General features: G+C 36.1%; 3 protein-coding genes, 1 long non-coding RNA gene and 1 other non-coding gene across 10 annotated transcripts; 1 reads left to right on the forward strand and 4 right to left on the reverse strand.

Annotated features, from left to right (window-relative positions):
• Window positions 1-1178: 1178 nt before the first annotated feature.
• TRNAV-AAC (transfer RNA valine (anticodon AAC)) lies at window positions 1179-1252 on the reverse strand. Its single transcript has one exon. It is a non-coding gene; the product is annotated as a tRNA-Val (tRNA).
• An 11-nt stretch (window positions 1253-1263) lies between these two features.
• LOC104093919 (DNA mismatch repair protein PMS1) lies at window positions 1264-16601 on the forward strand. Of its 5 annotated transcripts, none has more exons than XM_009599749.4 (11): window positions 1266-1750; window positions 2869-3192; window positions 4157-5389; window positions 5543-5817; window positions 5901-6030; window positions 7035-7103; window positions 7245-7318; window positions 8828-8893; window positions 15280-15383; window positions 15712-15893; window positions 16319-16601. In XM_009599749.4, the coding sequence occupies exons 1-11, from the start codon at window positions 1517-1519 to the stop codon at window positions 16448-16450; spliced, it is 2823 nt and encodes a 940-aa protein (XP_009598044.1). In that variant the 5' UTR covers window positions 1266-1516; the 3' UTR covers window positions 16451-16601. The 5 variants fall into 5 exon arrangements, with proteins under 5 accessions (XP_070044248.1, XP_070044250.1, XP_009598046.1 ...); XM_009599750.4 differs by having other exon boundaries at window positions 5904-6030; XM_070188147.1 differs by lacking the exons at window positions 15280-15383; window positions 16319-16601 and having other exon boundaries at window positions 1264-1750; window positions 15712-15892.
• On the reverse strand, window positions 9258-13160 carry LOC138900714 (uncharacterized). Its single transcript, XR_011411912.1, has 2 exons — window positions 12778-13160; window positions 9258-12729 (listed from the first exon to the last, which is right to left on the reverse strand). It is a non-coding gene; the product is annotated as an uncharacterized lncRNA (long non-coding RNA).
• Window positions 16602-16948: 347 nt separating the features above from the next.
• Window positions 16949-20756, reverse strand: LOC104093917 (WD repeat-containing protein GTS1). Its single transcript, XM_009599748.4, has 8 exons — window positions 20472-20756; window positions 20172-20379; window positions 19978-20073; window positions 19516-19590; window positions 18859-18969; window positions 18149-18240; window positions 17837-17921; window positions 16949-17547 (listed from the first exon to the last, which is right to left on the reverse strand). The coding sequence occupies exons 1-8, from the start codon at window positions 20609-20611 to the stop codon at window positions 17194-17196; spliced, it is 1161 nt and encodes a 386-aa protein (XP_009598043.1). The 5' UTR covers window positions 20612-20756; the 3' UTR covers window positions 16949-17193.
• A 606-nt stretch (window positions 20757-21362) lies between these two features.
• LOC104093916 (uncharacterized protein OsI_027940) lies at window positions 21363-25223 on the reverse strand. 2 transcript variants are annotated; one of them, XM_070188155.1, is made up of 7 exons: window positions 25016-25168; window positions 23720-23906; window positions 23145-23304; window positions 23015-23052; window positions 22902-22925; window positions 22721-22808; window positions 21363-21759 (listed from the first exon to the last, which is right to left on the reverse strand). In XM_070188155.1, exons 1-7 carry the CDS (start codon window positions 25018-25020, stop codon window positions 21665-21667), a joined length of 597 nt encoding a protein of 198 aa, XP_070044256.1. In that variant the 5' UTR covers window positions 25021-25168; the 3' UTR covers window positions 21363-21664. The 2 variants fall into 2 exon arrangements, with proteins under 2 accessions (XP_070044256.1, XP_009598040.1); XM_009599745.4 differs by having other exon boundaries at window positions 22721-22925; window positions 25016-25223.
• Between the last annotated feature and the right edge of the window lie 1929 nt (window positions 25224-27152).

Raw genomic sequence — 27152 nt, forward strand, 5'->3', positions numbered from 1 at the left:
TCTTTTGAAATTTGTTCCTAATGGTGTTTACTTATCCGCCACCCACAAATCAGTATGCTTAAGAGGAGCTACTAAATATGTGCTACTAAAAATTTAGAATGACTAGAAGGCAGCGGAAGCAGAATTTTCACCAAGGAAATATAAAAAATAAAATTAAAAAACGCGCAAAGAAGTTGAAGGGATTTAACATTTAATATATATATAGATGAAAAAATATTTATCTTATATATACAGTGTAATTTTCGCCCCGACTAGAAGATAGTACGTTTTAAAAATGTAATGGTGAAGAATCATGTTCGAATCTGATTCCGCGAAAGGTCGAGGGATTATTGCATTGGCAGAGTGTCAGCTCGCGTCTCTCTTTAAGGTGTTATGCGTTTATATGCACCAACATATATATATATATATATATATATATATATATATATATATATATATATATATATATATATATATAAGCTGAATTGCTATGTAGTTTTTCTTCTGGAAATAAATTTGAATTAGTTGTTTTAGACTGTAGAAGTTTTTCATGTTTTAAGTAATTCTTTTCTTGATGGACTTGATATAACTAAAAACCTCTAATTAAAAATAACATTAAATTCAAAATACATTCACTAATAACATATTAGTATTATTAATAGTATTTAATATGTATATTATTTTTCATGTTTTTCATCTTTTATTTTTGACCTTTGTGTGTGTCTTTGGCAGAAATTTCACATGCCTCAAAATATATGAATACAAATAAACTTGGCATATTGAATTAGAGAAGCAAAACTTTAAAATATTGACGATTTTTATTCTTTTATGATCGTGCGAAACGCAAGAAAATTAACTACTGTATTTAATATACAAAAAAACACGTCTATGTTCGTGAATAAACTTTTTTCCGATTGAGACCAGTACAATTTCTTTTGGAAACTCCAAAGTCGAAATAATATAGAGTAATGAATAGTAATCAACTATTTGTGCAACAATCTTCTCATATAAAGATGATAATAACAGTTGATATCCCGATTCAGTAGAGGAATGAACAATGAAAAAGAAAAAGGATTATTTTTTCCAAGATGATAATAACAGTTGATATCCCGATTCAGTAGAGGAATGAACAATGAAAAAGAAAAAGGATTATTTTTTCCAACTTTCAGTTCCAAGTTAAAAATTCAACTAATATATTATGGCGTCGCCCGGACTCGAACCGGAGACCTTCAGTGTGTTAGACTGACGTGATAACCAACTACACCACGACACCGCTGCGTCATCTCACTTCGATGATTTTATATCTCGCAAAGATTCTCTTTTGGCGGCAAATAAGTGATTTTCTGAACAGTAATCAAATTGAAACCGTAGGGTTTTGTTGTTTGGTTTGATTTCTGGATTGAAGCTCCACTGATCACTACTCAATAATCAGTTTAAAGCTTAGAAAATTGCAGATATGCATCCGTAAGTTCTCAGCATGAAGTAGATTTGATACCTTACAGGTACCGGCATTGCCCTGTAATTGAGCGCCATTGAAATGGACGGAGGACCAGCAACTTCACCGTTGACTATAAAGCCCATAAACAAGGGCGTCGTGCATAGAATTTGTGCTGGTCAAGTTATTCTGGACCTTTCCTCCGCCGTCAAGGAGTTGGTTGAGAACAGCTTGGACGCCGGTGCCACCAGCATCGAGGTTTCGCTCAAAGACTATGGCGCTGAATCCTTCCAGGTTATCGACAACGGTTGTGGCATCTCGCCTAACAATTTCAAGGTCTCTTTTTGCTGTTCTATTTTCTGCTCTTGTCCTAAGTTTTTGTCACACTCTCTCTTCCATTTGCTTGTTATTTGTGAATAAGCCAGTAAAATTGTGTTTTCGGTGTCTCTGTGTGTGTGTGAGAGAGAGAGAGTGTGTGTATTATGTATACAGAGACACACACACTTATGCCTGTATATGTGTATGCGTGTTTGTGTGTAGGCTTTCTTCATACTACTCTCTATTTTCAATCAAGGTTGTGTCAATGTGTGTGTGTCTTTATGTATGTGTCATGTATGTGTTTTATGTGTCACTATGTACATGCAGAGGCGGGTCTAAGATTTTTATAACATAGGTGCACCACTAAAAAAAGGGAAAAATAAAAGTATTAAGTGGGAATTGATACCTATTACTCTAGGTAAATAACTTAGCATTCAACCAAGTGCACCATTTAGCCTTTTTGGAGCATGGGTGCCAGCAAGTAATATCTGATCAATTCTAAAAAATATGTACATAAAATACCTAGTTTGACGGAAAGACCATGGGTCTCTAAGCCCGCATTCTTCCTAGCAACCGAGTCGATGTCAAAGAACCTGAGCGAGGGCCTTCTCTGTGCATTCATGTGCAGCTAGGAGAGTTGCAGGACTAACTAAATTTCCAAAGCTATAAGTGTTTTTCATTAAACAGGCATAATAGTCTTCAACTGCACAAAAGTTGTGCGGAGAACTAGTAAGAATTGTGTCTGCCATCCAATTCTTGACGCATGGCGAGATTACTCTACCACTCCATAAATGGAGGCTCGATATCTTTCCTAGGCTGAGGAGCGTAGTCAGAGGTCTTTGGTGCCTGAATGCTTGACGTGTCCCATACACTGGGCTATAGATCCGCCCGTGTATATGTGTATGCCAAAGTGTGTATATATATATGTGTGGTGTTTCTTTATGTATCACCTGTAAACTTTCTCTATGCTAATCTCTATTTTCAATCATGGTTGTCTCTTGTCCGCTGTAGCTCCCTTGCTGCTGGTTTTCACTGTTTGTTAATATTTCTTAGTTTGTGCTGATTAAGTGTACTGTTTGTTGTGTTCATTGAGAATTGGTCTAATGGTACAAAGTGGTTTGTGTTTGGTTTTGAAGGTACTGGCGCTAAAACATCATACCTCAAAACTATCAGATTTTCCTGATCTTCAGTCATTAGCGACTTTTGGATTTAGAGGGGAGGCATTGAGTTCACTTTGTGCTTTAGGGGATTTGACGGTTGAAACAAGAACAAAGAATGAGCAAGTGGCGACACACTTGACTTTTGATCGTACGGGCCTTCTGATTGCTGAAAGGAACACAGCTCGCCAAGTTGGTACCACTGTCACTGTTAAGAAGTTGTTCTCCACTTTACCAGTGCGAAGTAAAGAGTTTCACCGCAACATCCGAAAGGAATATGGAAAGCTTATTACATTGCTGAATGTATGATGCCTTTAATCTGCATTATCTAATATCTACTTGCCTTTGGCTACTAATTTCTTAGGAAGAATTTAATTGTAATTCAACTAAATAATTGAAGATCAAAATTTCAACTGGTGCCTTCAAAACTGTAGGACAGTTCGTGGTGGTATAACGATTCAGTTCAAGTTGGTTCAGACTTAAAGCTCGAAACTTTTATGTGTTACAGTAGCAATCCTGTCTTTGACTTTTTGGAGGACATTGATTTTTAAACTTAGTAATATGTTGGACATACTTATTTCAACCAAAAAAGGAAAAAAAAAAAAGAGTTAAAAGAAGAGAATTTCTTCACTATATCGAAAATATATTATTAATCATTTTATTTGTGGTATCTCGATAATGAATAATTATCTAACTGACACTGTATTGTAGATGAGTTTGTATATTAGCAGTTGTGCTGTGTTTGTGTTGTAGTGTTTTTTGGATATTCTTTATATGTCTGCTAATTCTTTTTATATTCCTCTTCTTTTTTTCGATCGGAAAAGCTTATAGTAAGTTGGAAATACCTGACTGAATTTGAGTCCCTTTATAAACTCAATTTCTAAGAGGGATGCAACTGTGCAAAATAGAGATCTTCCTTGGAAAATGAGGTTCCTGTCTATATAGAAGATTGGGTGCAATTTGTAGAGAACCATATTTTGTGTAAGTTCTCTACTTTTTTGGTATACGTCTTGTATAAGGGAGATTTTCCCACTTTAATGAAATTGATTTGCTTCATCAAAAAAACCTTTGCTTCTGGCAATTCTAAGTCGCATTGTGCTATAACTTTGGTGACCAAATCATCCATTTTAGCCTTATATAATTTTTTCTTGTCAATAGTTTTAATCTTAATAAGAGATTATAGGCATGGTATCCTGTTGAAGAAGTAATTTTATGCTTTAGTTGTTTAAGTTATTTACTAATTTTTTTGTCTTTATTGCACTCCTAGGCCTATGCTCTTATTTCTAAGGGAGTCAGAATAGTTTGCACCAACACAGCTGTAAGAAATACAAAGTCTGTAGTTCTGAAGACTCAGGGAAGTGGATCCCTGAAAGATAACATCATAACAGTATTTGGTATGAGTACCTTTACTTGTCTGGAGCCTCTCAAAGTATGTACTTCTGATGGTTGCACAGTTGAAGGATTCATTTCTAAGCCTGGTTATGGTAGTGGACGCAATATAGGAGATCGACAATACTTTTTTGTGAATGGACGGCCAGTAGATATGCCAAAAATTGGCAAGCTTGTTAATGAGTTGTACAGAGGTGCAAACTCTCGACAATATCCCATTGCAATCATGGACTTCACGATCCCACCCAGAGCATTTGATGTCAACGTAACTCCTGATAAAAGAAAAATATTTCTATCCGATGAAGGCTCCATATTGCATTCTTTGAGAGAAGCTTTAGAGAAGATATACTCATCTAATCATGCTAGTTATGCTGTTAATAGTTTCCAAGAGGTTTTTGAAGAAAAACATACATCCACTCATTCCCAACTTGAGGCCTTTCAGTTTCAATCCAAGCAATTATTGTCAGATAGCGATGATACTCAGGAAGGTGACTGCATTGGGGAGCTACGTAAAGATGGTCACTATCTCAAAAAACCTCTAAAGGAATTAAAAGATACTTCTGTCACGGCGATGTTAAATGATGGAAACAGGTCAACAGAGAAAGACTTCAGTCTTCGATTCCATGGAAAGAAGAAAGATAATCGCAGTTCCAGAAGTCCCTGGAAGGAAGTCGGAGGTCTGATTACTGCTGATAGACAAGCACTCAGCTCAGGATCAAAAGATAAAAGCTGTATCGATAATGCACATTATGTGGATCGTGCAACCATTGTCCAGTCATCACTCACCAAATTTGTTACAGTAAATAAGAGAAAGCACGAGAGTATGAGTACTGCGTTATCTGAGGTACCTCTCCTGAGAAATAGATTGACTGTATGTCCTTCAGGAGAAGACAATTCTTTGAAGGATACGACATCCTTAAAATCTCCAGATAATCCAGTTAAGGCTGATAACTGTGATGAAGTAACCTGTGATAAGTCTGGATCTTCCAAGTTCACAAAGATAGATAGATTTCTTCATCAAATGAAGCAGTCAAGAACGGACACAGTCCTTGATCAAACAAATAATTTTTCTCGACCTGGAAATAGTATACAAAATGGAAAATTTGAGGAGGTAAGAGAAAACTAGTAGATATTTCCTTTCTGAATGGTTTTAAGTATCCTTGCTTTGTTGGATTAGAATGATAGATGCAACAGGAGACAATTTCAATTCATTCTCTATGCTATTTTTGTTAGTCCTTTTAGTTTTGAACCATTTCATTTTCAGGAGCATGAGGTTCAAATGAACGAATTATGTGTGACTGAATCAGTGCTTGTTGATTCTACTTGCAACAACATTCACGATGTGTCAGAAAATATGGTAGATGCTGTTTCTTTTGAACAGCCTGCTAGTCTGACTTTGGATGCTCCTAAGGCTTCATCTGATTTAAAGATTGGTTCGACATTGCAATTTAGTGTGAACGACCTCATATCAAGAAGGAAGCAGAGACTGTCAAGAATGCAACTCCTTAATCGTACATCTCAAAGAATGAAAACAAAAAGGTACTATATAGTAATTTCCTTTGGCTTGGGAAAAGAGCTCTTGGTCTTTCAATTAGTTAAAAGAAGTTCTTTAATGGCTTCAGTAGGGATTATGCTGCAGCAACCCTGGAGCTCACTGAATCAGAAAATGAAGAGGCCAAGGAAAAGGCTTTGATCGCTGCTACCAGTGAGCTGGAGAGACTTTTCAAGAAAGAAGATTTTACTAAAATGAAGGTCCAAGACTCATCCATTTATTAGTATTCAAAAGCAAACATGTATTATCATTTTAATCTGCCAATGAGTTTGTTTCCTGTTCTGGCTGGAAGGTAATATTGTTTTAGGATCTCCGTGAGCATTCTTTTCTTTCATCCACACCCCTACCTTATTAGACCCCACCTCTAATAAAAAAAATTGCAGTTTTCTGATTTTTGTTTCATCTGAATGTTTCAGTTAAATATTCCGTAGTTGGTTTGATTGAGGATATTGTGGTACTGGGGTGTTCTCACGCTGCATTATCTTTTTCCAGTCAATAGCACTTATAAACGCCCATTGAAATTCTTAGCATTCCTTGGTCCCAAATTGAATATGTCCACCTCTTTCTTCTGTGTCGTAAATAATATCACCTACTTCTTTAAAGGTGTCAGTTCAAATTTTTTTCTTTTTGTCATTGTTCGGATAAGGTACAGTTTAATTGTACCTTATAAACCCACTTCTTCACTCCGTAATGCAACTCTGAAGTGCAGTCTGAACATGTTCCCTCACTTAACGCTATATAATACTCATATTCAGCTATTCTTTGGAAAATCAATCCAATCCAAGGCATGACAGGAGTCACTATTTGCATTTTGTTTTTAACTGCAGAATTTGTCTGATCTCTTTTTCCTCTCTTTACACTATGAAACCTTCAGCGTTCTGGCTTAAATTATTGTAACAGATTTGTTAGTCCATAATAAGTGATTTTTGTCGTCCTGTCTATGCTGATATAAACCTACTCTTTTGAACTTCTGAGTATTTGCGGAGCTGCTTTTGTGGTATATATCTGTAAAATGTGAGTTTTATTGCATGCTATTTGGTTGTCATACTTCCAACGCTAAATTTGGTCAATCACTAGTTTATTTACATGCAATTGGCAATCATTCCATCTCCGTGTTTACTTTTGTCATTAGTAGTTTCAGCAGAAATGCAGAGTTTTAGTATCAGCACTTGAAAATTCTCAACTTCAAATTTTGGTTATGCAGGTGATTGGGCAATTCAATCTTGGATTCATTATAGGCAGGTTGGATGAGGACCTTTTTATTGTTGATCAGGTATTATTCCATTGCTTTTGTATACTGACCTCTCTGTAGGTAAATTCGTCTATCATTTGATTTTGGTTTTTGAAGGTTGCTTATGTGATTTGAATTGGATGATCTCTCTCTCTCTCTTCTCATTTTTCTTTGATTGGTCAGCATGCCGCAGACGAGAAGTATAATTTTGAGCGTCTGTCACAGTCAACTATCTTGAATCAACAACCTTTGCTTCGGTGAGATTCTTCATTCTCTAGCTATGTGTTTTGTGTAAGATTGTTTTTAAGTTCATAATGGATCAAGATAGATGCAATCCCTCCAACACAATAGTAGCTGGAAAGTAATGTGTTTTATTAAGCTAAATATATACTGATGTTACTTTACTCGACCAAAAGAATAAAGGGATTACCTTCTCTTTTTCCTTCTCAATAAGTCATTTTGCACAGTAAAAAGAGCAGCATAAATTTTAAAAGCAGGGATTGGGAGAAGACTTTATTTTTGTGCCTTGTGTTTGGTTTCTTTAATGGGTTCGAATGGATTTGAGCTATTTTTACTCGAAGCGACTAAATAAGTTTACATGTCAAATCATATCTTGATGCTTCAATCTTAAAGTAGTAACTTGTTATCTGGTTTGAGTTGTTGCAGCATTTGGTGAATGGTTTTGTGATTATCTCTGCTTTTATCTTTCACCCGTAATGTGGGAAGTCATCAGATGTTAAAACTCGGAACAACTAATAGATTTATCAAAATATTCTCTTCTTGGTGTCAAACTGCTAGACAATCTGCAAAGTAAGATCAGTAGGCCCGTTTGGTTGATGTATGTCGTAAGTTTGCTCATGCAGATGCTAGGTCAAATTATACTCCTTGTATTTCAACTTTTTCCATATTTCATGCTAAAAATGATAAATTAGCATTTATGTTGGCCTCTCAAAAATTGAGTACATATCCCTCAATTACATTTACATTCTCCGGCCTGAAAATTTTGGATATTTCTCGCAAATATGCCCCCCTCCCCCAAAGAAGGGAGTCCCAAGACTCTGTATATATTATGAAGGTATGACCCTTGGAACTAACTCAACCCAAAAGCTAACTCGTGAGGAGAGGATTGCCGAAGACTATATAAGGAGACCACAACCCATTCCTTCAACCATTGTGAGACTTAACACTCCCCCACACGCTCAGGACTCCACTACAGTGTGAATTACGGGGCCCAACATTGAGAAACACAACAACATGGACCGATGGGTCTAGCTCTGATACCATGTGATAATATGGCCCTTGGGCTAACTCATGAGAGAAGGATTGCCCAAGACCATATAAGGAGACCATAACCCATTCCCTCAACCAATGTGGGACGTAACAGTACTGTACTGCTGCAAGTTCTTGATGTGACATGCTACTCCATTGACATGTTGATCTATTGAGAGTCATGCAATCTGTTTGGAATATTGCAGGTGAAATTACATGTTTATAAGTTATTTATGCATGATGACTAGTTGCTCTGATTGCTGAACCTTTATTGTTCTCCCATATATCATCTGTTTTGTCCTGGCAGCAGGGATGAGTTATGGGTTGTAATTAATATCAGTTATCTATGAAGGTGTGATGCTATATTCCATAGTAGAATTGTTGTGGATTGGAGCTGCTATAAGTTGTAATATTTCTTTTCTGTTATTTCTTTTCTGCACTCCTCGAGAACTTTTCATTCCTGGCTTCAAATGTGATTCTTTCTTTCTGGAATCTAGGCCCTTGAAGATGGAGTTATCTCCTGAAGAAGAAATAGTTATTTCCATCCACAATGATACTTTCAGGTGATTGAGATCCTTATTGCTCTTGTTTATTGTGAATTCTTATTGGCATTTCTTTTTATCATTTGGTTGTGTTTCTGCCCGAACGATCTGCAGTATGGTTATGTTCAACTTCTGAGGTTAAGATGACATGATTTCAACCTTTGCATGCTATCCTCAACTTTATCAACCTGTTTGAAAAGTCAAAAGCATGACTGCACTGATGCTTAAGCCAATCAGTCCGTTGTCAGGGATAAGCAGTCCTTTGCTTTTTTAACTTAAATCAGAATAAATAAATAAATGTCACTTGTTGTTATCTCTTTTACCTAATGTTAAATAGTTATGTGTAAATAATCTTATATGTAGTAGGAGTAGAACATGTATTATATATAGGGGTCATTGTATCATTGTTAATATATCAAAAGAATTATTTTCTTGTGTATTATTTCTTACATGTATCAGAGCAGTGGTGGTGAGACACATCCGGGAACAAGAATACAACAAAAAGTCACTGTGCCTTGATTTTCCGGCAACTTTTCCCGGCTGTCTTGCGTCAACTCTCTCTCCGTCAGTGTTGTGCAAAATTCAACACTACCACAAGATCCGTCATCATCCGGCGACTAAACCCCAATCAACATCTCCGGCAGCAGTCTCACGTGCCCTCACGCACCGACATAAGCTAGGGTTCTGGCGAGCGCGTGAGTTCACGCGCCGGTGTGTACGACTCCTTCCGGCCATTTTTTGTAAAAGTTCCTTCGGAACAATTGCTTCATCTGCTAATTCCGACCCCACCCATACTATTTTCGTTTTATTCCGATCACTTTGAGTTTTTTCCGGCGACCACACCGATTTTTCTTGCAGCTACATTGTTCCTTCGCCCATTTCAGTAAGTTACAATTAATTCATTCTGTTATTTTGGTGATAATTTGCTAGAACTCACTTCAATCCTATAATGTCTCTCAATTCAGATTTCTTTTCTGACAGTGTTCCTCCGCCCGTTTCATCAAGTTACAGTTTTCTTTTGACATTTCCTTTCCTGTGAGTGTTGTAAATCAGTTTATGGATTCTCCATGTGATAGTCATTGGGATGCAATCGTCCGCATTCTTCAGTATGTAAAGTCAGCTCCAGGCAAAGGGTTATTATTTGAGGATCGAGGCCATGAGCAGATTCTTGGGTACTCAGATGCTGATTGGACGTAGTGTATAAATACATTTGCTTAGGGATGTAAGAGATACACAAAAATACAAGAAGCTTTTTCTTCTTTTCAAAATCTACAGTTTGCCACATCAAACTCTTTTCTTCATTTGGTTCGTCTAATGTTTTGATTATCTTTTGCTCCCATTCTTTGCACCCTAACGCATGTTATATTTTTCTCCCATTCTTTGCACCCTAACGCATATTTCTCCTGGCAAAAAATATGAGAGAAAAAAAGAAGGAAAATCTAGTTCAGGTGCGGAAAATGTTGGTAGAGGCAAGGGTAGGAGGGCTTTGGTTGTTTCTTAATGAAGTTAACAATTATATGTGGGAATGTTAGGGGCATGAATGATAAAAAGAAAAGAAGCTTGGTAGATTTGCTTTTAAGGAATTGGAATGTTGACATTGTTTGTCTTTATGAAGCAAAGATAAGTGGTCTAACTCAGGAAGATATTAAACAAGTTGGGTGGTCTAGGTGGAGTGAGTGGGTTGAATTGGAGGCTCAAGGAAATAGTGGGGGAATTGTCGTGTATTGGACAAAAGGAAATGGAAATGCAAGGAGAAATATGTGGGACAACATTCTGTTACTACGTTTATGGAAGAGGAAAATACTGGCTTTCAAGGCACATTCATAGGGGTATATGCACCTTGTGATCGGAAGATAAGGAGGAGTTTGTGGAAAGATATGGCTACAATCTGTGGCTTGATTTCACATCCATGATTTATTGGTGGAGATTTTAATGTGGTCAGTTTTGAAGCAGAAAAGAAAGAGAATGCAAGAAATACTCGAGCTGTGAGGGAATTTTTCAGATTCATTGATGATTTATCTTTATTGTATCCCCAACCTCATGGTGGCTTATACACTTGGTCTGGGGAGGGGGGAATAGTACATGTGCCTATATAATAGACAGGTTCCTGTTTACTGAAAGCTGGGATGAGCAATTTAAAATCTTAAAACAAAGAGTTTGCCCAGGGTTACTTCAGACCATTGTCCCATTTTGCTAAAATGTGGGGATCGGAGTAAGGGAAAGGATTATTTTAAATTCAGGGAAAGGATTATTTTAAATTCGAGGACATGTGGATTGAACATAAAGATTTCAGTGATTTAGTTGATAATTGGTGGAACTCATACAATGTACTTGGCAGGGCTGATGAAGTCCTGGCTAAAAAGCTGAAATTGTTGAAAGAAGACTTGAAAAAGTGGAATAGCGAGGCCTTTGGCAATCCGACAGAAAAGAAAATAGAAGTCTTGGATCAAAGAGCAATTTTGACTCAAAGTTTTGATCAAGTTGAGGCTGAAAGGTGTGTTATCCTAAGTGAGCCAGAAAATACTACCAAAGCAGATTAAATATCTTGGAGACAAAAGTCCAGATGTTTATGAATTGAGCATGGAGATAGAAATTCCAGTTACAAATGCGCGTAAAAGATACAACTGCATTGACAAGATTGTTATAGAATGACTGAAGATGATAAATTTATAAAGATTAAAGGAACATATTTTGGGATTTTAGAAAAGTTTTTGTTTAGAGAACCTGAAGCATGAAGGCAAAAATGGTTAGGAGGCGATCTAAGCAAGCTGACAAAGGAGGAGAAAGACTGGGTACAAAAACCTCTTACAATGGAAGAAGTGGGAACGGCTTATTTTAAGGGAGACAAAGCTCCAGGTCCAGATGGTTTTGATCCCATTCCTTTCAGAAATGTTGGACTACAGTAAAAAATGATGTATGGAACAATATAATTTTTTTCTCAAGAATGTAATTTCACTAAGAGCTTTAATGCTACATTTATTGCCTTAATACCAAAAAAGGAAGATGATGTGGACATAAAAGACAAAAGGCCAAAGGATTATTGCTAAATTGCTGGCAGAAAGGATCAAGGTGGTGATAAAAAATTTGATCTGTGACAATTAGAATGCTTTTATAAATGGGAGACAAATAGTTGATGCTTCTATGGTTGCCAATGAGTGTGAAGCATTTGATCAGAAATAAAAAGCAAGGAGTTCTCTGTAAATTAGACCTAGAAAAGACATATGATCATATTAATTGGGCATGTCTATTGAATATCATGAGGCAGATGAATTTTGATGAGAAATGATTAAAATGTGTTGAATATTGCATCTCTACCGTAATATTTTCAGTACTTATTAATGGAAGCCCTCAAGGTTTCTTCAATTCTTCTAGAGGGCTAAGGCGGAGGGACCCTTTGTCCCCATACTTATTTGTTCTGGTTATGGAGATTTTCAGTAAGATGCTTAAAGAAAGTTGAACAATTGGGGTAGATTAAATGCTTGAATATTGAAAGAAGGGGTGAGGCAAGTTGTGTCATCTCACATATTTTATATGCAGGTGATACCTTACTGATTTGTAAAGCTAAGGAAGAACAAGTCTCTTATCTCAGAGGGGTCCTACTAGTCTTTGAAGCAGTAACAGGTTTAAAGGTGAATTTGGCAAAGAGTAGTATGTTTAGCATTAATGCAGAACATTGTATAGATGATCTTGCAGAGTTAATGGGCTGTGAAGTGGAGCAGTTACCAACAACTTATTTAGGGCTTCCATTGGGTGCTGGGAAAAATGAACTGAGGATCTGGCCGTGGAGTAGTTGATAGATGTTGCAAAAAATTGACTCCATGGAAAAAGCAATACTTATTCCTTGGAGGCAGACTCACCTTGGTTAGTAGTGTATTGGATGGGATTCCAACTTATTTGATGTCTACCTTGGTTAGTAGTGTATTGGATGGGATTCCAACTTATTTGATGTCTTTATGTCAGATACCTGTGAATGTGGAGAAGAAAGTGAATACTATGAGAAGCAATTTTATTTGGGAAGGTATGCAGAAAAAAAGGAAGTTACATCTGGTCAAATGGCAAAAGGTGATGACCGTTAAGAAAGGAGGTGGACTGGGAGTTAGAAACTTGAGATTCCATAATAAAAGCTTTGTCTATACTCCCATTGTTCCAAAAAGATTGGCACTATTTTCTTATTAGCCTGTTTCAAAAAGATTGGCACCTTTCAATATTTCCTTAATAGGAAGCATTAATAGCCACACAAATACTATGCCAGGTTTAAGACCACAAGTTTTAAAAGTTTTACAACCGCACAAATGCTGTGGCTTATTTAAGACCACATATTTCAAAAGTCTTCCCTTCTTTATTAAAGTTTGTGCCAAGTCAAACTAAAATAATTTTTTTGAAACGGGGGGAGTAAATGGTTATGGAGAAATAATAATGGAAAAGAGAGCATCTGGAAGAATCTTATAAATGCCAAGTATGAGAAGATGGAAGTATGGAGCCCTCCAGTTGTCATTATTTCCTCCGGAGCAGCATAAGTAAACTGGAATGAATTTCAGCAACATACTAAATTGAAGTTGGGGAATGGGGCAAAAATCAGATTCTGGTCTGAAGTGTGGGTGGGGGATGTGAGCTTGAAACGGGGGAGTAAATGGTTATGGAGAAATAATGATGGAAAAGAGAGCATCGGGAAGAATCTTATAAATGCCAAGTATGAGAAGAAGGAAGTATGGAGCCCTCCAGTTGTCATTATTTCCTCCGGAGCAGCATAAGTAAACTGTGGAATGAATTTCAGCAACATACTAAATTGAAGTTGGGGAATGGGGCAAAAATCAGATTCTGGTCTGAAGTGTGGGTGGGGGATGTGAGCTTGAAACGGGGGAGTAAATGGTTATGGAGAAATAATGATGGAAAAGAGAGCATCTGGAAGAATCTTATAAATACCAAGTATGAGAAGAAGGAAGTATGGAGCCCTCCAGTTGTCATTATTTCCTCCGGAGCAGCATAAGTAAACTGTGGAATGAATTTCAGCAACATACTAAATTGAAGTTGGGGAATGGGGCAAAAATCAGATTCTGGTCTGAAGTGTGGGTGGGGGATGTGAGCTTGAAAGACAGATTTGTGTCCTTATACAACTACTCCCTCACTAAAGAAGGAAGTGTGGCTGTGTATTATTCTTCCAATGGCTGATTCTAGAAGAGATTTTAATGATGGGGAGATGGAAGAAGTTTGTCAATTTTTTCAATTAATGGACACAGTTGTGATAGAGGAAAATAAGGACACCATGGTTCGGACAACAAGCGCAAATATGAAGTATTGTCAATAGTGGCTATAAACTTCTCCAGAAACAAGCAGACCATTACGTATCTAATTGGCCATGGAAAATGTTATGGAGTACAAAGGCACATGTTAAAGTAGCCTGCTTTGGGTGGTTAGTTATCAGAGAGGCCTGCTTAACTAAGACAATTTGCAGAAAAGAGGTTTCAATTTAAGCAATAGGTGCTATCTGTGTGAAGAAGGTTTGGAATCAGTCAACCATCTGTTTATTCATTGTAAAATTGCAAAGCAATGCTGGGAGCTATTCTTGAACCTTTGTGGAGTTACTTGGGTTATGCCTTCAAGCATTAGAAATCTATTGGCTAGCTGGCAAGTACAGAAGATAAGAAAGGAAATGAGGCAGATTGGAGAACTATCCATTATGCAATTTTGGACCATCTGGAGTGAGAGGAACTATGTTTGTTTTGAAGAAAAAAAAAAATCAGATTTCTAGAATCAAAAACTCGTCTGCATAACGTTTTTTTTGGTGTAAGAGGTGTCTATTAGAAAACATGAATCAGTATATGGAATTTTTGGATTGGCTAGGGAAGATGTAATTGGAGGTTTGTGTAGATGTTGTCTGGTCCTGTTATGTAATTTTCTGTACCATCTTGGTACTTTTATCAATAAAACTTTACCTTATCAAAAAAGGAAAAAAATGTCGATTGTCTTCACTCTTTCACCTAATTTTTCTATTACGAAGTTTACCTTGTTTCCATCGTGAAGCTGACTATTCGTGCCGACAAAGAGAGAGTATTACTGTTTCCTTTTTACCTATTTTCAGATATATCTAATTTGGTGAAGAAACTAAAAAGGAAAGAAAATGAAAACATTTCAAATGAGAATAAGAGTAAGAAAGTCTTTTAGGTTTAGTCAGATAGAAGTGCCAAAAATTAACAGTTGGAAGGTTCTTTTTCTACTTAATCAAATAGTGATCAACGAAGTAAAAAGATCTTGTAATATAGCAGCCAAAATGCAGTCCACAGAATCATCTTGACATCTGGCACTTCTCTGTTTGATAAACTACTAATCATATTAGCTTAAAAACTATTTGGTGCGATATGTCCTCTCTTAGAGTGATGACAATATCATTTCTATCTTTGGGCTCGCAGGAAAAATGGTTTTCTATTGGAAGAGGATCTGCATGCTCCTCCAGGGCATCGATTTAAGCTAAAAGCAGTTCCCTTCAGCAAAAATATAACTTTTGGAGTCGCAGGTAATCACTCAGATGCATTCCATACCTTCCATGAACTTGAAGGTCTGCAGGACATTGGTCAATGTCTCATCTTTGTGTTGCAACTTCACAAACGACCACACAAGTTGGCAATCCTTTAAGCAGAGGATAACTAAAGAGAGAACTTCATAATCTGGAATGCGCTTTGCATTACTGGACATATTTCCCTTTTGGTCATTCTATTGACAGTTGGGCCTGATGTAATCTACAGAATGTAAGGGGGGACAAGTCGTGTTAGCTCCTGCATCTGCTTTATTGCATTAAGAAACTTTGGCTCATCTTTTTGAAAAATACTTTATTGTCCTTGCAGATGTGAAAGAACTCATTTCCATTCTTGCCGATAGTCAGGAAGAATGTTCCATGATGGGTACTTATAAGGATGATACCGCCGATTCACTATGTCCTCCTAGAGTTCGTGCAATGTTGGCATCACGTGCCTGCAAATCATCTATTGTTATTGGAGATCCACTTGGGAGAAATGAGATGCAAAAGGTATTTTTGTCCATTTTACCGTGTTCTTGAAATTTATGATCATTTCATAGTATCTTTGGTATCATCCTCTCTGCTTTGCAGAAACAAGTAAAAGTATTCCCATTTATTTGCCTGTTAATTTGTGAATTTTGAGAATACATGGTCATCAGCTATGTCACAAAAATATTTCCTTCCATCCTTCACCCTTATATTGCTTAACCTCTATCAAATATCTTTTAGAAGGGGAAAAGGGTAAAAAGAATTTTGGCCAAACACTTTTTCTAGTTTCGAAGTGTTTGTTTGATAGTTTATGCCCAAAAAAGCTAGGAGTATATTTTTTCTCAACATATCATATTTCTGAAAAGCTGCTTGAGTTTTTGGCGAAAAAATCTTCTTCTTCCCTCTGGTTTGCTTCATGACCCGAGATATAAAATTCATTGTTTCAGATACTTGACAATCTATCACGACTCAGGTCTCCGTGGAATTGTCCACATGGTAGACCAACAATGCGTCACTTGGTTGATCTGAGGACTGTACATAGAAGAATAGAAGCGGATGAGTATGAGACCACTTTATAAACTCCTCAAGTGGGTACTTCTTTCTGTAAGTTATTAAGACTGCATTTTGCCTACAACTATCATATGTTAATTGAGAACGCAGAAAGAGGTCTTTTGCTTAACATCTACTACTTCCTTTTTCGTTTTTGTTTAAAGAATCTTTATTACATTACTTACCTTTCTTGCAAACACTTTATCTTGTTCTTTCTTTATTTGTTCGATTTTCTCCATTTCCACACTGATTTGAGTGGAGCGTCCTTGAAATGCGCAAGTATGGAAAGCTGAAATACTGAAAGAGTGTATTGTGTCAACAGTCAGATGAAGAGTCAATGAACCAAAGCCTCGATCTTAAATTAATTAAAATCAGCTATGCAAAATTTTCACTTTATTAATACATACTCAGAAGATTCATAATAGATCGATTATCTTCACATTTACTGTCAACCTATAAATGACCGGATTCAGAATAGGATCAAATATACTTGACATGGGTTCATAGGCAGAGTTAACAATCAAAAATTCAGAAATGGGACAATTACTGGTTTCCATCAGGATAATCCAAAGATGTATTACACTTGCTCTGGTGCGCCCTCACAATCTTTTCGAGCTCAAGCACCTTCCCAAAATAATTAAAAAAAGAAAAAAGGAACAAACCAAGAAAGACCGCATTTTGCAAAATGAAGCAAGCCTACATTGATATAATTATGAGACATAATATAGAAAAACTAATATACAACATAATCTTCCATCCAAAGGAAAAATTGCTAATACGGAGAATGTCTGCTCTTTCTGCGGGTCTTCTCTGATTTCAGAGCAAGAGTAGAGATCCATGATTGGCTATTATCGGAACCATCAGACAACCAGCAACATAGGCGGCCATCTTCACCACCTGTCCATCCAAAGATACCGTGGTTATCCATGGTCTCACCTGGCACGCCAGACAAGACGCTCCTAATAATGCCTTCATGTCCACCACTCAAAACTGCTTCTGGAGGACCAATGGCTCGCGTTTCTTTATAACTTACAGGGAAATAGCCCAAGGAACCACCATTCGTCCCGCCAATCACCCAGAAACGGTTTTCCTCCACTGAATAGTGGCAATCAACAAAATAATCAACCTGCCATCAGAATTTAAGCCAGAATAATCAATTTATGCTCCATTTAAACTCGGAATTATTGCCTTCAATACCAGAGCACTTTATATATTTTTCCAACTTCTCCGATATCTTATATCCTTTTATTTCTTTTTTCTAAAACTAACATGTGCAGAACATTGCAGTTGCCAAGTATCGAGGATAGATCACTGCCAACAGCAAACTAGGATAAGTTTGTCTTCTTTTTGAACAACATACATGTATCAGATTTTTAACAAGAATAGAGAAATGAATAAGTGTACAAGTCACATACATGGTCTGTGATCCAGCTCTTAGAGGCTAAAGCTCTAGCATCCTCAAAACTGGCTTCAATTCTTTCATCTTTCCAGTCCCAGAAACTGCACAGAAAAAGAAATAAAAACAAAACAATGAGGGTGAGAATGTCAGATTTTTCCTCCAAAGAGTAAAAACGGCTAGATCATCGTCAGAGATATCTACAACCAGGAGAGATGCACAATAACATGCAAAAGACACCAACTATGTCAAGGGACCAAAAGTTTAGCATAAAAGACAACAGGCAAGGAGCCAAATGAAGCATATTAGGATAATATGGAAATTATAATACCTTAAAGTTTCAATATGTGTTAAACACCAAAGCTTCTGATTCTTCTCCCCAAGAAATCCCACTTTTCCAATAGAGGTTCCCACATTGAGTACCTGTAATTGCATCTTGTGTATAAGTAGCAGACAGTGATAAAAAAGGAACTGAAATCTACTTAAAAGAAGATAGAAACATGAAAACACTGGCAGAGCTTATGAATCAACAAAACTACAATATCCCAGGTTTTGCTTCAAAGTTAGCTAAATGTCTACACTGTACTGACATTAAACTAGCAATTTCAAAAGTGAAGAATAAATAAAATCAATAGCATCATGAGAAGAAGACAATGTGTCATATCCTGAGCGTGGATGGAGGTCGAGTTCTCATAACAAGAGATGCCTGAAAATTTTATACCTAGAATATACAGTAACTACTTATTTTCCTTTTGAGTACTAGTTAACCAAGCTCATGAAAGTTTTCAATAGCAATCTGGCATATCTCTATAGAGACAAAAGCATGGATTTCAGAAAAAACTTCATAATATGGCAAGACATAAGACATACTATTGATTTACAGCTAGTGTAGACTTTTCCACCTAAAGTTTTCAGGGACTGCACCATCTCAAAGTAGTTGTAGTTACAATTATTAAATTTTGGATGAGGTACTTATAATTATTAAATTAAATAAACAAGGAGAAAATATAAAGGACTGCAAAAAGTTAATTTTTAACATACCGATACCAAGTGATCATCATCGTTGATATCTCCACCAGTATCAAATAGACACATCAATCCATCAACAGATGCCGAAATGAGTCTATCATCATAGCCTGGAATGAAGTGCACCTAAAAGTGACCACAAGCAACAAAATAGACTTCAAGATACAAAAAAAAGAAAAGATAAAAGACTCCAAAAGATCATGCATTTAGTATAATCAGAAGCATAAATAACTCTGCATCCCAGCTAGGTCGGTCATTAATTTTCTCTGCTCTCTGTCTTAGATAGTTAGGGGAACATGCAACGAATGTCACAATCATATCTGCCTATTGTGGAGCAGTGCAACTTCCAAATCAGTCAACATTTCAATGATATTATCAAACATACTAACTTCAAAAACATGCTAATGACTTACAGTAAGACAAATACCTAGTATAGCTATATCTTATCTTTCTTGTGATGCAATTAGAATACAAAGGAAATTTCAGATTATTCAGCTCTAAGAAATACAATTTGCAATGCTGTACTAACATGGGTGTGAATTGTTCTAGCTCTGATGAGAAACTATCATTAACTTATAGAACATTAATTGTAAGAAGATCAAAATATACTCCACTGCCTACTGACCAAATGTGCAGCGGGAAATGAGTCAATAAACTAGTATAGTAACACACCTGCGTAACATCTTCCGTATGAGAATCCTCCAAGCAAGCAACCTGGCGCTTGGTTCTCCATTCCCAGAAGTGTAGCTGTACAAAAATAACCACAATCCAATGTCAATTGCCACAGATCTCATACTAATAAATAGAGCTGAGTATCCATGTGCCTCAGTCAAAAGAATAAGCCAAATCACATCTCTCATATAATAAAAAGATCTTTGGAATTATTTCTGGCAAAGAAGAATTATTTTTGTAGCTTCAAACAATTTGAATTCCTCGTTTGGAGGCTGAAGCAAGCAGTCAATAGCTTATGACGGACCAAACTAAATAATTTGAATCACATATATAGTTAAAATAGTTTTTTTCTTAATTACATAGATACACAAACACTAATATTTTGCAGTGGTTCTTTGCACCCACTAACTTAAAATTCTACTAAAATAAACCACTGCTAATTTCGGATAGAAGGCGTAGTACCTGAGAATTACAGCCAGCAGCAAGCAGATTGTGATCGGCTCCACCGAAGGAGAAACTAAATATCTCTTGAGAAGAGCCACCACTTACTGAAAACACCTGCATTCCATCTATTTGATATCAAAAATAAAATAACAAAAAAGTGTGAAAGTACACATTACAAATGCATATAAATAGTTTTAAAAAAAAAGTGGAACCTGCTGAAAAGACCTAGTATCCCAAGCTCTGAGAGTACCATCGGAAGAGCAAGAGTGTAGTACATGTGGCGATGAAGGACCTGAAAAGGCAATTTGATTAATGGTCGAGGAATGACCATTACATTCCCCAATGTACTGTCCTGTTACGGCTGAGTACAATTTAATTGCATTAGTTGAGAGTGATACCGCCATTGATGTCCAGTCATTCCTGTTCAGTGAGAATTTTATTTTATGATGGGAAACAAAAATTAATACTACTACTACATAATAAGAAGGGAGAAGGTGCAAGGAAAATAATACTTGGGAACGATTTGGAAAACGTAATCGTCGCCGAAGTTAGTCTGAATAGAGTTTTTGATACCAAAACGCTTAGAAGAAGTGTTGGGAATAGGGAGAGAGAGCGATTGTTGTTCTATGTCCATCTCTTCTGCGCCATCCATTTTCTTTGTTGCTCCTACTCTACTTCTCTTTCTCTGTGTAACAGCGAAGAACCAAAGCTCCGGCTCGGACACAAGGGTTTAGGGTTGGACTTTTTTTTTCTTCTTAAGTTAGATTTAGATTTTGGGGTTGGACTGAATAAGCTCCAATATTAGCAAGTGTTTGACGGTTATACAAAAAACAAAATTGACCAACTTGTAGAGTATAATGTAATCACGAGTAGTGTGGTGAGATATCATATAGATAAAGAAAATTATCACAATCAAAACAACGGAAATGGAGATCACAGGATAGTGCACGCATAAGTTTCGGATAGTTGTACCAAAGAAAAAGAGAGAACCAATAATAGCACTGAACGATAAGCCTAACGAATTTGTTGTTAATTGCTAACAGAGAAGAGAGGACCAAGTAGATGGCTTCCTCGCTCGGCTGATTATTTCATTCAATTGTACCTTAAATTCAAATCAGTTGATAAAACTTTTTCTCATAATTACATTTGTGACCTTCCTCCTCCTCTACGTGAACTTGAGACTATTCTTTTGCATAAATTAATTAATGGTTGTAAACATTATTTAATTATTTAAGCAGGAAAAATCCATCAAAAGGTACACGTACCCTCTTTCTTGTTAAAATCATTTCCAAACTACTAGTAACAACAGGGATGAAAACCCCTCAACCTGGTATCAAGCAAATCGAAACTATATTCTTAACTACCACACATTAAAGCAGTAGCACGAAAAAGAGAGATGGCACTTCAGAAAGATACAGAGATTTGATCCAAGTCATTCAAAAACACCATTTTCAGTCGAACTTAAACAATATTACAAAAACCCAAATTATAGAGCATAGAGGTATGTTTTCCAGCTCAGGTGGATGAAAATGATAATGTCCCTCATAGCTAACTCCCAAGTTCAACAAGCTTCTCTACTTTCATGAACTGAAAGGGACTACTAATAACCATGCCACTCTAGTGCATTGCTGAAAGCAAAGCCAACAATCTCTGCAACAACCTCTATTTATGCACTCAAGAGCCTGGCGGAGCACCCACTTTTTCCCTATTTAGCCTCATCAGCTACCTTGCTGCCTTCTCCCTTAGGCTCCTCATCTACCTTCTCATCAGCTTTAGCTGAAGGCTTTGTCACTTCTTGCTCTGCAAAAGAGAATTAAATCGAGCTTTTATATACAGTACCCTATGACAAGTAGAAAAGGCCACAATAAACCTCAAGGTAGAAGGAAGGGAAATCTCAGAACATAAGCATCTAAACAATATACACTCCTTTAAATAACAAATAGCCTAAGGTAATGTATGCAAATAATTTCTTTAGGAAATATCCTGATTAGCATATTTACAACATATATTCCAAATTTATCCGCAACCATCAACTTTAGGAAAGAGGTAACACTGGGGGTCAAGCTTTATCCTGAAACACACCAAAGGAGACATCCACTAGTATCTACTTCTCAAGTTTTAGAATCTTTCTAATTCTTGATTTCTCATCATACAAGTCTTTCAAGTGTCATCCGATCAACGAAACCTTTAACATCTCATCAAGTACCTTAATATTGTCAACTAAAGCAATACAATTGTTACTATTTGTATACCACTTTATGTGCAGCTCAAGTGAACATGACTTTAAGAAATTAGAACACTTCGAGACCACTGGAATTCATTGACATTAAAAGGTTGCTGAATGGCCATTACAAGATTCTTCTAAAAGAAATTTAACAACTTGTAGTATCTCATTTATGACAAATGCTGTAGAAAAACCAGAAACGGTTAGTACAAGATTTTGCTAAGTTCCGCCATTTCCACCATATCAATTTTGAAGAATCACGTACGATACTAGGCATGACGTTATAACACAGAATGCATAAATTCCTCAATCATTTGTAAAATTTTAGTAGTTATGTCTTTAAAAGCAACATGCTTGAATAGGTTTGCTCCAATTCTTCTCCACCTGTGCATTCCAGAGGATAGGAAAAGACAAAGAAGGCCAAACAAAGTTGTGCAAAATATGTTATCACTGATTCAATGAGGATACAAATCCAACGAAACATCAACATAACGAAAAATCAGGCAATCTATACATGCTTCAGAGCTATCAAATTACCTTCATCATCACTGTCATCAAGGTCATCCCCCATATCACCTCCCATTCCACCCATCATTCCAGCCATATCACCTCCCATTCCACCCATCATGCCACCCATCCCGCCCATTCCGCCCATCATGCCACCCATCCCGCCCATCATGCCACCCATTCCACCCATCATTCCAGCCATATCACCTCCCATTCCACCCATATCACCGAATTTCTGCAAATTACACCAGTGAAGAGAAAGATCAGAAGATACTCCAAACTAAACATGCAGCATATATATAGAGTAACACATTAAATTTTTACCGAGAAATCCATTGAGTTCATATCCATATCGCCAGGACCTAAAAAACATATGAAGCAGTAACAAAGTTAGTTTCTGCATGTGTTATAACAACTATGGTAAGAGATTGTCAGAACATGATAGAGATGATACCAGCATCAGCTTCATCATCTTCATCCACCCACTTATCCCAATCTACTTTCACATAGTGTGGTGCTTTCGCATCTCCACGCAATAATTTGTTCCACCATTTTGGCTCTGCCTTTTGCAAAACGCAGACTATACTTCTCACGCCAATACTAATTTTGCTCTCCTTCAGAATGAAATTGCAAATTAGAATGCAATTCTAAGTACCGGGGATAGACAAGTATAGCAATTAAATCAAAGGCAGGTTAAAATTTGTGTCTTCAGTAACTCAGTTCCTCTTCACCACTAGATACTATATTATGATAGCTAAACCACACAAACTGCCACCATCTTGTCACTATTTTATGATTGCTAAATCACATAAACTGACATCCCCTTGTTATATCTTATCATAACTAAATTATAAAATTAGCCTTTCTGATTGATTCAATTACTCTAGTGATTTGCCTTTTATAAGCATGATTTACAGCATTTCTGTCACGCTAGCTCTATCTAACCTGTCCCTATTGGACACATATATGAGTAACTAGAAAATCCAAATCAATCTAATGACGTAACCAAATCAAACAAATGCCTCCTACCTCAACATTAACTTTATCCTGGAGCTCAAGCTTCAGCTCATAGTGACGATCTCCTGCCCCAGCAGTAGCACTGAAGGTAAAAATTCCTTCTGGATCCAGGTTTACTTTCGGATCTTTAGCATCTGGTAATAGCACTGTGAGATACACCACATCAGGTCTCTGGGCCCACTTGACTTGGGGATGGAGGCTGCCAACCAAAAAAAAATATGAATGAAGGGTTTTGTGCATATTAGAAGAGTCATAATATATTCACATATAGGGGATAACAAAAGAAATTATCTAAGCAGCCAAAACTTTTTGGCATCACCAAACTCACTTACATACTAAAATAGGAATCTGTTCTATCATTTTAATGTTTGGATAGAGAAGAAAATATATTACTCTAACTAGCTACTAAGCAAAGGAAACTTGATCACTGAAAACTATTTAACATAGTCTATCTCAGTAAGTGTAGTGTATAAGTTTCTCATGAGTCATGACTAGGGGCGGATGTAGTGTTAGAGTTATGGTTTCATCCAAACTATAGTAGCTTTAGCTCAAACACTGTAAGTGAGAATGTGAATCTTCTTCTAAGCCACAAGCACGTCCGAGTGAATCAGACTAATTCTAAACCAGCAGGGTATTATTTTATTACTGATACCACTTCGCAGCGCTCTTTAAGAGTAAAATATTTATTTCTTCCTTTTTCTTCTGGGATACAGGTGAAAGAAGGATTAACTTCTTTTTCTTTTTTTTCATCATAAGTAACATTTTTTAAAATTAAATAATACTGCTTATGTAGGAAAAAAATTAAGCATAAACCACAAGAAACGAAGACTTCCATATCTGCAGCTGCCATTACTAGCAGGGGCGGATGTAGTGTCCAATTGACGGATTCAATTGAAACCATAACTATAAACGCGGAGTAAAAATTTATGTGTAAAAAATTATTAAAATTATATAAATAGTAGATATGAACCAATAACTTTAAACATATAATTCGTTCAATGCTGAAAACTTTAAAAGTTGAACACATAAAATTTAATTCCTGGAGCCGCCTCTGATTACTAGTATTACATTCACGAGATATAAGAGTTCCCAGTCCAAAACAACAAATTAAAGTAAAAAAGATATTATAATTGTTAAAGCAGCAAAAAGAAGAAGAAAACCCCAAATTCTAGAACCGAAGACATTAAAGTACAGATATGAATCAATAATCTCGTAAACAAATAAGGTAATAAGCTGAGATCTTAAAAAAGTAAAGAAAAATGGTAGAATACAGTAGGAATCGTAATGGAAAATGAAGAGATAAATTACCTCATATTTGAATTCTGTGTCTCGGCTGAGGCGATGAGAAAGGTAAAAAGAAAGAGAGACTCTGAAAAACCCTAAAAACAAAGTGAAGCGGCACAGCTGCAAATACCACACTTAACTACTTAAGTGGTAGTTCAAGGCGTGAGCTCACTTCCCAAAGTCTTTCCAATTATCTTGATTTTTTTTAATATCAAATGATTCCTCAAGTTTTAGGGTAGGTTTATTTTTCTCATATTCTATTATCTTGTGAGCATATGTTTTTTCAAAAATTTATTTTTCTGATTTAAGTTTTCATCAATTTACCACTTCTAGTTACTTTTTCAAATAGCACTTTTAATTCAACTGACCAAACATTTAAATGGACCATTAACTAATAGAACTATCACGTGTTTTTTATGTTGCTAAAATAGATTTTCTTTCTCAATATTTTTATTTCTCCAATTTCAGCATTACAAGTAATATTAGTACACCACAAGTAATAAAAGTAAAAATAAGAGAATTTATGCAAAATAAAATAGTTTAGAAAAAAAATAGTCCATCAATAACGAAAATAAACCACGATAGTTGAGGCCCGCAATTCTTCGTTATGAGGCCTGCAATTCTTCCATGACGGGCCTCATTCTCCCTCTATATTATGGCCCAAAAGATAGTTGACAGTGTGGCCATTTAGCCCATGTAGCCCGTTCTAATTTGCCGCATTGAAATTTTGTTGGGCAAGTTACATTTGACAATAAGGAATTTTCATAAACCACTACGACTTAAAGTTTAATAACTATAATTTATCTAATTACCATTTGTAGTTATTGTTCAATTGTTACTAACTTGTATCACTTGTATTCAAATGCGCAACGAATACAACATGTGTCAATTGTATTCAAACGTGCAACGAATGGTAAATTTACTGAAATAGCTATAAATGGTAAATACAGTATAAATATTTGATGTGTCGCGTAATTTTCCCTATTGACAATTGTGTTTCCTTTATTTGGTTAGAAAATCAATTAAATAGAATTAAGAAAAAAATTAATCAAATAGCATGAGAGATTGAAAGAAAAGAGAAAAGGCCTGGGACACACGTTGAACCACAATATCACTAATTCGTGAGTTTTTAGTTAAGATGTATGTATAACTAATTCAACCGATTTTTCTACTCAGATTCGTGAGATTGCATTTTAGTGCTACTCAGAAAACATTCACTTTTTCTCCTTGAATATTTTAAATGCTCAAATTACAGAAGTATTTTCTCCAGTTAGATTTTTGAGTGACTTTAGATGTTGACAAACAGAGATTTCCATACATGTTTTCCTTGGAAATTCTAAATATCATTTGCATTTGGCTTCTCTTTCTTTCCTGTAGATATCTTTGCTTTCACGCAAAGATGAAATCTTGATATTCCCTTTTTAACTTTCAAGATTTGTAGGCCATGTTAGTATCTTTTATTCAATAGAGAACAATTATTCCGTCCTAAGGTTGTACTTCTATGTTTTTTTTAATGTTTTGTTTGTGTGTTTGCCTTAATTATGACCTTCATTTGTAGAACAGAAAAAAGTATTCCGCAGTCCTAAAGTTGTGCTCCATGTTTGAAAATTCAGGATACTAAAGAGAATAATATTGAATCATTGAATGTGACGCATGATAATTATTATAGTGCAATGATTTTCCAATATTCCCCTCTATATAAATAATACTAACAGTCCCGAATCTTTGTATTCTTGCATTTAGCTTTTTTTAAAAGAGCGGATCAATGTTTGCAACATCAATAAGCACCCTCTATATTGTACAATAGATTAGTTAGAACGTCGGAGATATCCTTTATTAAGGAGCATCGAAAAAAGGAGCCAAGATTTTAAGTTTTGTGAGCTTGAAATTTAAATTGTTTTAAGTTACTGGGTTTGACAGCACAGCAGGTGGTATATAGCGTGAATTACATCCTATTTAAACGCGTAAGAAGAAACTTTTCAGATGATATATGTTTAGTAATGGTAACATTTGTGAAGTAACGATAATTCTTTATATCTCTCTATTTAAACCCTAATTCCTTTCCCTATTGTAAAAAATTTAATTTTTTTGCTCCAACACTTCTCATTCTCTTCTTTTCTTCTCTTCTTTCTCTCATTTCTGTTGTAGCCGGGTTCATTTA

This window comes from Nicotiana tomentosiformis, chromosome 1, assembly GCF_000390325.3.
Source record: "Nicotiana tomentosiformis chromosome 1, ASM39032v3, whole genome shotgun sequence".
NCBI classification, from domain to species: domain Eukaryota; kingdom Viridiplantae; phylum Streptophyta; class Magnoliopsida; order Solanales; family Solanaceae; genus Nicotiana; species Nicotiana tomentosiformis.

Coding starts and splice junctions, on each gene's coding strand:
- LOC104093916 (XM_009599745.4), bottom strand. Junction 23,305..23,719: donor AGGATAAAGTTAATGTTGAG/GTAGGAGGCATT, acceptor TTCATTCTGAAG/GAGAGCAAAATTAGTATTGG. Junction 22,926..23,014: donor TGAACTCAATGGATTTCTCG/GTAAAAATTTAA, acceptor TGTAATTTGCAG/AAATTCGGTGATATGGGTGG.
- LOC104093919 (XM_009599749.4), top strand. CDS start 1,517: ATGGACGGAGGACCAGCAACTTCACCGTTGACTATAAAGCCCATAAAC. Junction 6,031..7,034: donor AAGATTTTACTAAAATGAAG/GTCCAAGACTCA, acceptor TTGGTTATGCAG/GTGATTGGGCAATTCAATCT. Junction 15,894..16,318: donor GGAGAAATGAGATGCAAAAG/GTATTTTTGTCC, acceptor TCATTGTTTCAG/ATACTTGACAATCTATCACG.
- LOC104093917 (XM_009599748.4), bottom strand. CDS start 20,611: ATGGATGGCGCAGAAGAGATGGACATAGAACAACAATCGCTCTCTCTC. Junction 18,241..18,858: donor ATGATGATCACTTGGTATCG/GTATGTTAAAAA, acceptor ATGCAATTACAG/GTACTCAATGTGGGAACCTC. Junction 17,922..18,148: donor ACACATATTGAAACTTTAAG/GTATTATAATTT, acceptor TTTTCTGTGCAG/TTTCTGGGACTGGAAAGATG.